This window comes from Calonectris borealis, chromosome 2, assembly GCF_964195595.1.
Source record: "Calonectris borealis chromosome 2, bCalBor7.hap1.2, whole genome shotgun sequence".
Lineage (NCBI taxonomy): Eukaryota > Metazoa > Chordata > Aves > Procellariiformes > Procellariidae > Calonectris > Calonectris borealis.
Window position 1 is genome coordinate 53,004,722 of NC_134313.1, and position 14,877 is coordinate 53,019,598.

The 14,877-nt window shown below is 43.9% G+C and overlaps 1 protein-coding gene across 1 annotated transcript in view; it reads right to left on the reverse strand.

Annotated features, from left to right (window-relative positions):
• Positions 1-14,877, reverse strand: part of CABLES1 (Cdk5 and Abl enzyme substrate 1) — a 76,078-nt gene that overhangs the window by 33,936 nt on the left and 27,265 nt on the right. The window contains exons 2-3 of the mRNA XM_075141989.1: positions 4,947-5,018; positions 2,580-2,672 (exon numbers count right to left, since the gene is read on the reverse strand). Coding sequence (XP_074998090.1) covers positions 2,580-2,672; positions 4,947-5,018 — 165 coding nt within the window. The remainder of the gene's footprint in view (positions 1-2,579; positions 2,673-4,946; positions 5,019-14,877) is intronic.

Consider the following 14,877-nt stretch of genomic DNA (forward strand, 5'->3'; position numbering starts at 1 on the left):
CAAATAAGGGCAGTCACCAGAGAAAGGGGCCCTGAGCTATCACCCACATTGCAGTTTTCTTTGCTGTGGCACTCACAGTCACAAGCCAGTGAAACCATCACTGAAAGCGCTAGCTACTTTAAAGCCCAGCTATCAAATTCACCATGCAAAAATATATTCTGTGTAGATGTTTTCAAAGCTGGGTTCCTCAAGTTAAGTGAAAGGCTGACGTGCTGCGACAGAAGGGTCAGGGTTTTTTGGAAAGAACTCAGAGAGCCCGACTCCAGCCCGGCTCAGCACCTGTGTCCTGTACGGTCACACATGAGCCGCCTGGGACAAGGTCCCAGGCACAGGAAGGAGCCCCAGGAGGGTTTTCTATCCATGGCAATACTTATGCTCCTCCGTGTCACAGGGAACCAGGGAGGACACCAGCTTTAAAGGTCTTAAGGTACTCAAACTCCGTTCATTTTACGATGAACACATAAAGCAGATCCACCTGAATTTCCAGAGGTCCTTTTCATCCAGAATGCCTATTAACTTCACTGCCTGCAACAGCATCCAGACCCCTCGGAAAAACACGGTATTTTTTATAAACGTCAGATTACTTACTGCTAGACTTAGCTGGCCTTAGGGGTGACACAAAGTGTTGACTTTGCATTTTATTTTTAGCTAATATCGCTATGGCTTTTTGTCCATAGGACAAAAAGCATTTTCAAAACTGTGTATCTTATTCTTATTGTATGTCTGTGTTCTAGGTAAAGGGATCTTTATCATGGTTCTGGAAAACTCTGTCTGCTGATAAATATAAGAAGCCAGCTGAAAAACAGAACAGCTCACTGTTTTCTTAGCAAGCAAAATATTCAGTTATATTATCAGAAGTAATGACTGATACATGAACTAAGGTAAAATGCTAGGAAATATCCTTCAAATACTTTTTTGCAACAGATGGACAAAAGAGTTCAGAAACCAAATATTTATTCATTTTTTTGCAGGTAATATTTCTATCAAGTTTATGGATGTATTTTATATATGCATCTCAGAAATTACTCATTCTCTGTGGAATTTGTATAATACTTTATGAATAAGTATTTTTTGCTATAAGAAATTCCCAGACTGTACATACATTTATGTACAAAACAGACTAAAATTAGAGGGCAGCGTTTGATACCACATGTATTTGTCATAAAGACAATAATCAGCTGCTAGTCAGACAATAGTTAAATCAACAGTTCTGCATGTGTCTGTTTGCTATAAAAGCTGTTTCTAAAAGCCGTCGTTTCTCAGAGCCACCTTCTGCAATATTTATGCTGATTACTACCTTTCACTTCATTTAATTGTACGTGTGAGAATAAACACGAGGAAAATTTTGCTCGAGCCAAGTAACACCTATCAGAATTCAATTCATAAAAACCTGCGGTTCAATGTAATGTCAGAATTTCTACTGATCTGGTTCCACGTTTGATGGAAACCACAGGCTGTGTGCACAAATGGGGCCACAGGAACATATGTGGTTCTCACCCACGGCAGTTGTATGAGAATAGGTATGCGCAAGGGTCAGCACTCAGTGGGATGGTTTAGTCTATATGCAACCTGTTCAGGTAGTCTATTTAAAACCTATTCAAGTTTGGAAGGACAAGAATAAAATCACGTGGGGAGTTTGTCTTGGGAAAAAAACAGAGAGGGCAGGTGTCTTCTTTACAAGCAGGGAGGAGCTAGTTTCACTTCTGAGCTGGATGATACTGCAATGAAGAACCTATTTTGCTGATGGGAACACCACGACAGGCACCGTGCCTTTGCAGCATGGGAAGACCCTGCCGACCGCTGCTGTAGAGGTCCCACCGGTGCCTATGGCTGCAATCCGGGCAGTGCATGCCTCAGCTCACGGTGTGCCATGGGCGCAGCTGCACCCCTCGCACATCCCCGGGAGCCCCTCTGCCTGCCTCTGCCCTGGAAACAAGGATCCCACTCCTCACCTTGCCACAGCCATCCCCAGCTGCACGTATACCAACCAGCACTTTGCATCCGGGAGGACGCAATGGTGCGATCGGGATCTGTCACGTTTATAATTTATCTTGTAAGACTCAGGATAATCTTAATACCTTTCCCTGAAGCTGTTTTCTTGAGTCACTTGTCCGGTAAGCCTCCCGCCACAGGCAGCCTTGACAACCCAGCTAGCTTGATGCCTACCCTTATACCCGCTAATAGATGTTGAAATGTCATTCAGCCACTGCTAAACTTGTCCCCCGTTGGGTTCGGCCATGTGCCCCTCTCACACTTAGCACCTGGCACTACCCTCGAAGAAATGCAACCAGATTATGCCTAGTTTATTCCGACTGATTTTCATTTTACGCAAGTTATTTGTATTATGGAGACACAGGTCTTAAAAATCCATGGGCTAGCACTTCCATTGACTCATACTTCACCTGAGGAAGGAGCGTGCACTGCAGACTGCACCTTCACGGACTATTTTAAAGCCCATTACTATATATTCAGTTAAGTGGCAATGGCACACTGTGCTCTTGCACGGGGATGCTGACCCTGCCCTTTCCCTTGCGCCCCATGGATTGCTGTTGCAGAAGCAGCCTTTGCATGCACAGTACCTGCCGTTTCTGGTATCGTGCTGCCGCATGTTCTTGATAAAATGAACCTTCTTAAAGTTCTTTGGTCTGGGTGATCCTGAGAGTGTCCGACATCTGAAAAATAAATCAGTTGAGGGGGAGAAAAAAAGAAAAAAATAGAAGTACTCAGTTCCCTGCTGTAGAGCCAAGAAGTCTACACAAAGGCAGGAAGGAAAGACGAGACAAATTATTCAAGTCACCCTGTGTTAGGAATCAGCAAGAACAATAAAGACAATAAGTCTGGAAATGCGACAGCTCAAATAAAAAAGAATATTTAAAATAGTAATAAGAAAAGGCACCACCACCCCTCCCTTCAAGCAAAAAAACACATCATAAAAAAATCTCAGCAAAATAAAACTTCCTGTAATCTGCCGTGACAGCTTAGCCCAAGCTTTCAAAGGAAAAAAAAACTAAACTAAACCAAAACCTGGTAAATATGTGATTTTCCCACTCACACCAACACCCACACTTTTGCATCCTCCTCAGCTATTGATAAAGGAGCTATTGAGAAAGTTCTTTCTTGTTTTAATTTTAGAAAGATTTTAAATCTCTCATTTGCAAGGATAATTCCTATTTGCTTTTGACTCTAAATATTACTTTTCACGTTCCTGACAGCATACAAAACCACTGAAAATAAAATAAATTACCTCAGGAAAAAAAAAGTCATTCTTCAAAACATTAATCCTTAAATCCATTTTACATCTGAACGCACATTTTAAATTGCAGTTAAAAAGTTAGAGAAAGAAATTGCCAGAGGGAGGAGAGATGAGACAAACAGCAATATCCCCCTGCTTCCAGCCTTGCTTTTTTTAATCAGCTGAAACCACAGCGCCATGTGAAAGCTTTCTCTGTTTCAACTCAGTGCTGTTTTGTCGGAAGGCACGGCACAACGCGCAGGCACCGGAGATAACTCCTGCGCTCGCTGCGCGGCCGGGGCTGCTGGACCGCAGCCGCCGCATCCTCCGTGGGAGCTACGGGACAAGCATCCTCCGCCGGCGCACGGGACCAGCACAGTCCCTCTGCGTTGAGCCTCCCTAACCTATTTTTCTCATCCTCTCCTACGGATAGGCAGAGCTCAGCAACTTCCCAACCCCAGAGGTCCTTTTGTTGGGCTGAAACCACAGACCACGGGTCCCAAGTCACCAGGGACTGCCGGTCCCTGTTTCCTGTACCCAAATGCCATCAGGCTGCATGGGCACACCCCGAGGGGGGACCCCATCAGTCTGCCATTTCTGCCTTCCTCCTGTTAGCAAAATTCCCTCACCCTCTGGTTGCAACTAGCCTTGTTAGCTTCTTCACAGGAAAATACCACCAAGAGAGAGGTTCTACCATCAATTCTGCAAATTAGCAAGTAAAAATACTGCCTCGCAAACCATACTTTGTTTATACCTTTTGCCAATTACACGTGTTTGAATAATTTATGAGAAAGCTTCATAAAATGCTGGTAAGCATTCAACGGTAAGCTTTGTAAAAATAATCAAGCCTTGGTAATAGGCCAGTTGGTACAGCCTCTGCTATCAAGTCTTTGCTTCGAGGTGAGGAGAGACAGCCAATCTGCATGTGGATAAACAAGGCTATAAGCTAAACACCGATATAAACCAGCTGAATTACACATCCTAAAATAAAGAGACATTCAAAATCAAGCTGCCACCTTGCCGAACAGCTGACCTGGGAAGCATACCATGCACCGGTCAGATCGCTGATCAGCCCGTTTCTGAACTGTTAAGCAGTTGCTCCATTTTCTATCACCCCAGAGGATTGCATACTGACTAATTACTGCGGTCCCCAGAGAAGCTGTGGCCTCCTGCATGCAGAAATAAAACCGCACTGAAGCTGCTAATATAACAAGGATGGGGGCAGATTTATTAGTGAGGTAGCAGTCACAAACCTACCAGCCAACACACAAAGACAGTAACACTAGTTACCGAAATAAAATTGCGTGTGCTGAGAGAACAAATGAGAAAAATCCATAAAAAGTAAGAATACTAAAAATACTAGCCTTCAAAAGCTTACTTTATGAAACCAGCTGTACTTACTTGTTAAAGGTACTATGTTAGAGGCTAGTCATTCCTGTTAGTGACAACTAAACTTCTCTATTAATCAAACCTGACTTTTTATTTCCTGACATTTTATTTAAATACTGACTTTTTATTTAATAACCTAAAGCCAGGGAACGTGTAATTCGTGTCACCTACCACCCTTGCAGGCTGCGTGAGGTTTCACTTTACCCACTACGAAGAACATCTTAACTTGAACACCCAGCTACTTTCCAACATGCGCAGGGACAGCAAGTCTGTCCACGCACCTGCCTTACAGACAAGTAACCAGAGAGAGAGTAAATAAAATGACCTCCGCAGTGGGGCATTTTCCTCGATGTCCTCCAGAGTCTCCAGAGAAGATCGCTGGGAGATCAGCCGACGTCTGCAGAGAAAACAGAACACAAAAGATCACCATGGGTTAGAGGGCATGAGAAAGTCCTCAGAGCTGTTATTTAGTAAAGCTCACAAACTGCTGTTCACTAGCCAAGCCATACCTTTGGGTATTAATCAGTTTTGTTCTGTTCTGCTCACCTTACTAAATCAATTTGATTCCAACCAGAAGCAAACTTACTCCAGACAAGCTTCTATAGCAAAACAGGAGTCGAAACTTCCCCAACAGCTCCTCCTCAGTTTGTGTTTTCAGGTTTTCCTTCCTTCAAGGGTTTAACACCCACCTAACACCAGTCCCACATTTGCTGTGGTATAGCTTGCAATGCTACAAGTACAGCTCTTTGATAAAATAATGCAGACATAGATCTACAGAGACTGCCTGTCGTTCACACTGCCACAGGGGACACTTCTCTTTGCCCCTTGCCCTTTTTACCAAATAAATGCCACTCATTTCTCAGTGATGTCCACCTCATCACTCCTGTGAGGAGTGACCGAAGAGAGATGAAAGATGACAGAGCCGGCAGCACTGGGCACAAACCAGCAGTTTAAAAGGGAGCTCTGACAATCCCTCTGAGCAGCACAGATGAGTTTAGCCCTGTTTTGAACGAGTTTTCTACAGCTGAGTCAGATCCCTCCTCCACCTTCAGTGAAACGAAGTAAGGAAATCTCAGCATTTCAAGTTTTCCGACTGTCCTACCCGGCAGGGAAGAAGCCCCGGTACAGGCTTGGTTTTAGCAGCAATTGCTGCTACACAACCTCCAACCTGTGGTGGGTCGACCCTGGCTGGACACCAGGTGCCCACGAAAGCCGCTCTATCACACCCCTCCTCAGCTGGACAGGGGAGAGAAAATACAACGAAAGGCTTGTGGGGTGAGATAAGGACGGGGAGAGATCACTCCGCAATTACCGTCACGGAAAAATGGCAGCACAAAACAAGGAGCTGGACCCAGCCCTCCAAAAAACACTGTAAATACAAAAAATAAATGTGTAAGCTACAGCCCACCTGCAGGCACATAATGAAAAATTAAGCTGGCAATCATCAAAACGACCCTGGTCGGTGGGTGTCAAGCAGCTGCAGCAGCCAGTGGAGCGAAGGCGCCGTGCCGCAGCAGCCGGCTAGCACGGGGACTGCCAGCGCCCATCGCTCCGAGGGGCCATTGCTGAGCTGTATAGCACCTCGCCAGTGATTTTATGAGTGTGAACTTAAATTGTAAAAGTCCTCATAGACTACCACTATTTTTTCCAAATTACCTTAATATCCTTCCCACTGAGCTGCCTTACTCCCTTGATCTGCATGTAAAGAGTTTCCAGAATCTCAATGCGTTATGAGCACCACTGTGCTTGGAAGGGTGCTCATTAATTTATTCCTGGGCTGTATTTTCACAATAAATTGTTTTCTCTGATGCCAGTGTAAGCAGTTTCTAATCCTTCTTGCAATTTGCTAGCCCTTCCAGTTGTGCTGCTACAACTGTTCCTGCAGCCGTGCTGCAAATCTGATTACCGAAATGTTTTTCAATTCAAAATAACCCTGAGTTCAGTGATCCAGTTTACTACTAGTTCAAACACCAGATTTCTATCACTAAACCCCAGACAACACATTTCAGGACAGTCTGAATGTGTATGTGGCTTTTCCTGTACTTAGAAAATAATTTTAAAAAACCTCAAACAACTTATAGAGCGACTAAGTGTGAAACATAATCCTCCTAGGAAAATACGTAAACCTAAATCCCCTCAGGTTTTGTCTAAATGAGAATTTTAAAAGATTTAGTACATGATAGGATACACCTTCAAAATATTAAGAAAAAATAAAGTCTGCATTTCAGGGTGTGCTGAATTTGCTGGCATAGACAAGGAAGAAGAGACCAAATATCTGCCTCCTGCGCCCACGGGTGCTCCCTTGGCTCCATCCACAGTCAGAGGACACAAGAGATGTTCTCACAGGGAGAAATTCAGGTCAGGAGGAGTTCTACCTCCATCTTCAATTACATCGGTCCATAAACAAAAGTTGGAAGTTTCAACTACCAGCATCACTGATGTAGCAGATGATAGCTGTTGCTTTTTAATACCTCTTTATATGTTATTAGCTTAATAACACATTTAAATGATGGTACCTTCCCATCTTGTGGTGTTACACCACCAAAAGCATACTTTGTGTGTTGCTAGCCAAAGAGAGATAAACAACAGTACAACCTTGCCACCTTCTTCGTATTACGTTTATCAAACTGGTCACACAGTGTTTCCCCTTGCTGCCTGTTAGATGCCGTAAGGCGCTTGTACAACACTAGATGCATATCCAGCCACCACCGCAACCCTCCTCCAAGCCTCTCCTCGCCCAGTGACCCACCATCCTCCACTGCCAATGGCTTGGCGGAGAAGGGTTTGAAGACTGCACATCCTACATCTGCATCTGTTATTAAGGCAGATGCATTGGTTGGCAGAAATACACACAACTGCATTTCATCAGCTCCGGGGCAGCTTTAAACACTGGTCATCCAGTTGCCTGCTGACTGTTCAGATTCCTCTGGCATCCCTTGCTGGTTGCAACTTCTTAAACCCAGCACCCGGGATGCTGCCTCCTGGTTTTTGCTTGCTAACCTCGCATGCAACACAGGCGGGATGGGAATCGCTGCCACCCCTCTTGGCACAAAAGAGCTCACAGTGATTTTCACCAGGAGTGACTTTGCAGTATTTTGGGGACCTAACATAGCAAGTGAGTCTGCACAAAGAATGGGGGGAAGCTCTTTGCTCAGTCAAGCCTGGGAGAAGAGCACCGATACCTGAGCTCCCTCTGAACTAATGTGAATGTAAGCATGACTCTGGATAAATTCATCCAGGAAGGAACGAAGGAAGAAAGCAGATGAACCCCGCCAAATCACCAGCAATGAAGAAGCATGGGTCACACAGAAGCCTGCAATGATATAAATGGGGGCTGCCCCAGCCCAATCCTCCCCCCTGTGCTGGCATCGGTAGTAGTGAGAGCAGGGATATCCAGCACAGCACCTAACGCAGCTGAAAACTGCCCCATCTTTCACCTCTCCCCAAAATCATTCATTTTCATCGGTTCAGCTCCCTGTACAACCACAGGAGCACCGGTGAGGCGGATCTGCAGCAACTCTGCTTAAATCAGTTCATACTGCCCAGGAATTGCACCCTCTTTTCACTGAAGAAGCTCAGCCGCAATGAAGTATGTGCAATTACTCCACTTTATCTTACATCTTTATTTCGAGGCCTAATTAAGATGACCTAAATACCAATATTTATAAGTTGTCCACAGCGGGATATTATACCAGAAATGCCAACTAATGAACCTACCTGCTGTGAACCAAGTCATATCCTGTACCACACACATAGGAAAAAAAAAAATTTGGAAAAACAAAGCTTTTGAAAGGGTGTTCCAGGGAATACAAGCAAAACCAGTTTTTCATTGTCTTCATTAAAAATTAACCACCTCAACTGGTGTTTAATAGTTAAATTAATTTACCATCTTTCTCTCTGCAGGCAAGCAGTCAGGGCTTGTCTATACAACTTCTGAAAGGGTTATTTTTCAAAAATTGATTAACGTGCTAGCAGCTGGTATATGTAGACACTTGCACTGAAATAACCCAAACTGTTTTATATCACACATCACCATCATTCTGATGTAAAGCTGTGTCGATACCTATTTTATAATAAAAAATGTCCTATTTCAATAATAATTAGAGGAAAATCCTTCTATTGTTATGGAAGAGTATCTATATGCAGACCAAAACAAAATAGCACTGTGTGACTCATACAGGATTCAGGCTTTGGGATAACTCTTTAGGCAGATACATTTTCAATATAAAATGCTTTAAAACTTGTGCAGAGTAAATGTCAGCCAGCTAACACACACTAAAATACAATTGCCCTTAACAACAAAATTAAAGATGTTTCAGTAAAAATGTTAATTTCTCCTAGTTCATGGAAAGCCTTAAAAAAATTCCTCCTAGTTTAACTACCACATCCCAGGTATACCAAACTCACCCCTCTCTCCCCGCACCCCCAAGCACACAGAAGAAAGCAGTTTAGCCCTGGAAGGGTGATGACCTCCTAGTTCTAACAATCAGCCCCTGTAGGACATTGTCAGTCACAGTCTCACGCAACTTACAGGGTTTTTTTTTGTTTTAAAATCATGTAATACCACTTTCCTTAAACACCTACCTAAAATATTTTTTTCTGTTTCCTCCCTGTTCCCTGTGCAATTGTTACATGAGCCCAGAAATAACCAATGCCCTACAATCAAATCCAAGCCCAGTCCAAAAAAAGAGACTAAAGAGATATTTGATGCCCTGGTATTTTAAATGATTGTTTTCTAAAATATTCATGACGCTGTTTGCATACTGGATTTATCTTTGACCAGCTGTCTGAATCTTTGTGGAAGTTTCTTAAAACCTAAAATGTTGTCTCCGTTCCCCCCCTCCAAAGTCAGATTAATATGTGGCTCAGTTGCAAAAATGAAAATAAAATACAAGTACAAAAAAAGAAATATAAGGACAAATAAAATAAAGCAAGTCTGTAACCAAAATAGCAAATAGCCGAACTGAGTAGACTGCAAAAAGATTCACTGTAACCAACCCATCAATCTGTGGAAAATTATCTTCACTGTCAATTGTTGCAAAATACTCAGCTCAATTATGTTAAACATACAAAATCTTAAGCCCCATAGACAGGAGGTGATAAAAAAATGGAGCTGCAATCAGAGCACTGGATAAATTCATCCAGGAAGGAAGGAAGGAAGCCGATGATAATCCAAGAGATAAGGAAAAATAAATCCATGTGTAATGACTTTCTAGCACAGCTACAAAACCAGGAAGAAAAAACTGCGTTTTAAATATGCCTAATTTCTGTGAAAGTTGTGGGTGTAGATCCCCTCTGCTTCTGTTAAGATTACAAACCTACAATGGCTGAAGCCAGTACCGTGGGTGACGCTGGCTCCCAGAACAAAAGCATCCCTCAGGATGAGATTCTCCACTTTGGGACAACTGAACCCCTTCAGAGATGGGGTGATGATGGGACACACGAGTGCTCATCATCTGAACATCTGCCGACTGCGCCAACACTGATGGGAGAACTTGGGAGGGCAAAGACGTTTCAGCAGCTGCAGACTGTTGGTAGTTCACGTGCCCGCCGGGTCACCTTCTCCCTTCAGGTGGCCAGGGAAAATGGACGTGCATGAACACGACCAACGGGGCAGAAACATCAGGGCTATTACCTTCTGGTCACAACCGCGTTTCTAATATTGTGGCTTGGGAGCATCATAAAAGCACAAGACTGCCTGGCACTTGGAAAATGCTGAATTCCTTATTTTCACTGTGCCTTCATAACAAAAGATGTATCCTACATGCAGGTAGACTACCCCAGATATGTACACAAGGGGAGTGAAAGGAAAGTCATTATAAAACTTGCAGCAATGGGGAATGAGATCAGGATACCTGTAAGGATACCTCAGGGCCTGCCTAGAGGTGTAAGTGGAGGGTTTCCCTCTGCCATCCATCCACCCTTCTGAAAGGTGCCAGCTCCGGACTCAAAGAGAAGCTCTTGCCCAAAAGCCAACCTACTGTTGCCCAAAAGCCAACCTAGTCCTTTGCAAACACTCCCTGGGGAGTTACCAAAACATGCTCTGGACGTGCACTCCCATAGGTCAAACCAGGCAGAGCACCTCCCTGACCCTACCTCTACAGGAACAGCAACCCTAGGGCTGTTTTTTCATTGTGCTTCATATTGTCCCCTCCAGCACCAAAATGGTTTGAACAGTAAAAGGAAAACAAGGAGAGTATTCAATGAGATCTAAGATCACGCTTCTAGGTGCTAGAATGGAAAAAAAAATATTAGAAGTAAATATATATATTATATATTACAAGAATATATATAAAAACACAGTTCTGGTCTATAGTCCACAACAAACCCTGGCTGTTCAGTATTCTAGTCCCTTCAGCACATGCTGGCCAAGCACCTCTTCCAAGCAACTCTGAGTTTTGAATAAGGTGCATTTACCATTCTCCTCCCTAAGTCCTTTGGAGTCAGGATTTGGGTATAAACAGAAACGCAGCCGCTGGCTCTCCCCTGGGCCAGGGGAGCACGCAGTCAGCAGGGGGCAATGCCCCGTCCCCAGCAGCCCCAGCCCCTTCGTCACCCTGGGGAAACCTAAGAGCCACTTCTCTCCGACTCTTCCTCAGCCTGCCGGCTGAACGCCTCTGCCCAAACTCCCAGGCTAAGCTGCCGTCAATTAATACACTCTTCTGAAATATTACACAAGACATCAGCTGTGTACGAATTCCCATTCAATTCCTGACCCCTGACTCCATGAACCAGCATGAACCCAGATGAAAGACCCGCTAATGAGTCACCTCTCGCTCTCCCTCTGAATTTTTTACTGCGATTCTTACGTCCCAGCTCATTTTCTTCCTATCTTTTGCCAGTATCACAGGAAGACAAACACAGGAAAAACAAACCCTGAGACTATTAAAAATTATTAAGGGAACCAGAGTTTCCAGGAGCTACCCAAACCGATATAAAGCGGTATTTAATTGTGTGCTATCATAATTACGCAGCAGAGCCATTCTCTGCAAAGAACATCAAACTCGATTTAAAACTTCCAAGCTGTGCAGTGCATTGGCAAGGCTGCCCACAACGGGAGTTAAAAGCATCTGGCGCACGCTGAAAATGGGTTATTTTGTTAATTCAGCAGCCCAACCCAAACACACAGAGAATATACCAAGAGACCTCCACTTAGCTGTCACCTACGTGCAGGCAGGATGCAAACATGGTTTAAGACCACAGCCTTCTGCAGTGGGCTGTGAAGGAAAGTCTCCGACGCAGAAATCCTGAGCTAGCAGGACCCCCAACAACCTGCTCCTCTTGGGATACGTATTGCAAAGAGAGAGACCTTCAAACCCTAAGCTAGCGATAATTAGGAGAACAATGCCATGCCAAATGCCTCCTCAGTCTCCATCAACCTTTCCGGGGTAAGCAGGAAGATAGGCAGAAAACAAGGGGATGAGGGGAGAGCATGAACATGCCTCCATGTCAGGCTCCTCCCAAATCCGATGTTCCCCCCTGCACTGAGTATCCTACCTATATTGCCATCCAACTCCTCCAAGCCTCATCCTCCCACAATATCCAAGGCAGAAGCTTCGAAATACACAGCATTCGAACCGCTGCCTGCTGACCTGTCTGCACGTAACATCTCAACGTAAAAAATACCTACATTGCCATCCCGAAGGTAGGATGACAAATCATACTCTTGTCAAATACACAGTACAAAAAGAAAGCAGTAAGAAAGACGGAAGGAAATCAACATGACAATACTGAAGTATCCCGCTGACCTTTCATAGTGTGGCAATGCGACATAATGCTCTGTTCACAAATCATTATGTAGCTTTACAGACATGATCCTTCAAATGGCCCACAAAATTCTAGCATGGCTCTGTCCCAATGTCCCAGCGGGATCATCTGGGTCTGGTTATACCAAATACAAAATCAGGAGTACTAGCACTGCGAAGAGACAGGGGACTTACACTAGAATTGCTGAGAAGCAAGCTGTTCACTGACAAAGCATTTGTATAGCGTGAATGCGTATATATGCATGTGTGCAGAAAAACAGAAGGTATGGTAGAACTGTTTTGGGGTTTTTTTTTTTAGCATCTTGCACAATTCAACTTGATATATTAATTATTAGTCTTGCTAGAAGACACGATTCTGGGAAGAAAAGCATTCAAAATTAGGCATTGGTATGAAATCTCTAGTGAAGGAAAAAAACCAAGATCGAGTCTAGGGAGAATGGAAGAACAATCACCACATGTTGTTGATTCTGGGGGCCCTTTCATTTTCACCTTCCCCAGCTGGATTCCCAATTCACCGAAGACAGATCTTGATGGCTTGAAACTTGCCATCTTCCCTCTGCAGGCAGCTGCCTCTGCACCCAATCCTCCTACTGTTGGCTCTACCCAAGCCATAATGAGGAGCTACAGCTGCAGTTCAGTAAGATTCATTTAAAGACAGCAGAGCTCTCCAGATCCTGAAGCGCCCAAAATCTACATCCTCTGTTATCTGTAACCAATGATTTACAGATTCACTGTCTTCACTTTACTGACTCTGCAGCAACGTGATAGCTTTCAGGAGGCTTGTGCGCAGTGATTTATTTTGAGTATGCCCAAACACTGCCACAGCTATATTTTTCAGAACAGCCATTACCTCATAACCTAACACATATTATCATGGTAAGACATCAATGGGCACCAGCTTAATTAAAGACGTTCAAAACTAGCAAAGGAGCAAACAACAAGATTAATCATCGGTCTTTATGAAAACAAGAATGCTTGCTAAAGCAGATACAATAGCACTGCAAAGAACATACAAATTCTCCATCTTTATGTCCTTTTTCTACAGTAAAACCCACACCATAATAGCCTTTGTCTGATCAACATTAATCTAACAGATTCTTCGTGTCGTTTCTGCCTGACAAACTCTGTGCATTGTAAAATGATGAATATTTAGGTCTGTCCACAAGCAACGTTGCTCCTTAAAAGTCACATCCTAAGGATACCTATTCCTAAGAAAACAGACAAAGAATCAACACTTAAACCGAGGACACTACTTGAGTAAGCCACACTGCAAAACCAGTTTTTAAAGTATCAAATCCCATAATGTTGTATTTCAGAGCAGCCAAAGTTCTGAAAGTAACCTGCAAGTCAAGGCTATATGCAGTAGATACCATAACACATGGAAACACATATATGCACTCCTAAGTCATCTGAAAAAAAGACTTTAATTCTAGCTGGCATACATACCTGTGCAATTAAAACTGCTGCCTTTTCCTGTTTGTTTTCCTTTATTTCATTTGCAGTATTTCTTAGGTTACCTACAGCCCAAACTCATATCCCTGTCTTGCCTCCAGATGCACATGTGCTATCTGGGAAAACATATTCTGCAATCCTGTATCTTAACATTAGACTTAGAAGAGATCTGAACAGGCACTTAAATCTCATTGCTAAAAAAAATCACAGAATCACAGAATAGTTTGGGTTGGAAGGGACCTTTAAAGGCCATCTAGTCCAACCCCCCCTGCCGTGGGCAGGGACATCTTCAACTAGATCAGGTTGCTCAGAGCCCCGTCCAACCTGACCTTGAATGTTTCCAGGGATGGGGCATCTACCACCTCTCTGGGCAACCTCTGCCAGTGTTTCACCGCTCCCATTGTAAAAAATTTCTTCCTTGTATCTAGTCTAAATCTACCCTCTTTTAGTTTAAAACCATTACGCCTTGTCCTGTCACAACAGGCCCTGCTAAAAAGTCTGCCCTCATCTTTCTTGTAAGCCCCCTTTAAGTACTGAAAGGCCGCAATTAGGTCTCCCCGAAACCTTCTCTTCTCCAAGCTGAACAACCCCAACTCTCTCAGCCTTTCCTCATAGGAGAGGTGTTCCACCCCCCTGATCATTTTCGTGGCCCTCCTCTGGACCTGCTCCAACAGGTCCATGTCTGTATTGTGCTGTGAAATGTATCCTAGACACTATGAATTGCCTGGATAAAGTTCTTTTGATGGAAAAAAGGAAGTCCCTTATGCGAGCAGGACATGAAGACCAAGCCAAACAAGCAAAAGCTAGCATGAGGCATTTCATGCATGAGATATGAATGCTGGCACAGGTGGTGGCAATCACAGTGTTTACTGGTGCATACTTCGGATTTAGTGCTGGGCACATTTACTACAAATTCCCTTGGGATCAGGCACTTCTCCCACCATCCTATTACATACTCAGGAGTCAATGCCCTCCTTTTGCTGGCCATGCGCTGCTAAAGCCCAAGCCAATTCATACGCTTCAGAGAAGTCAAATATT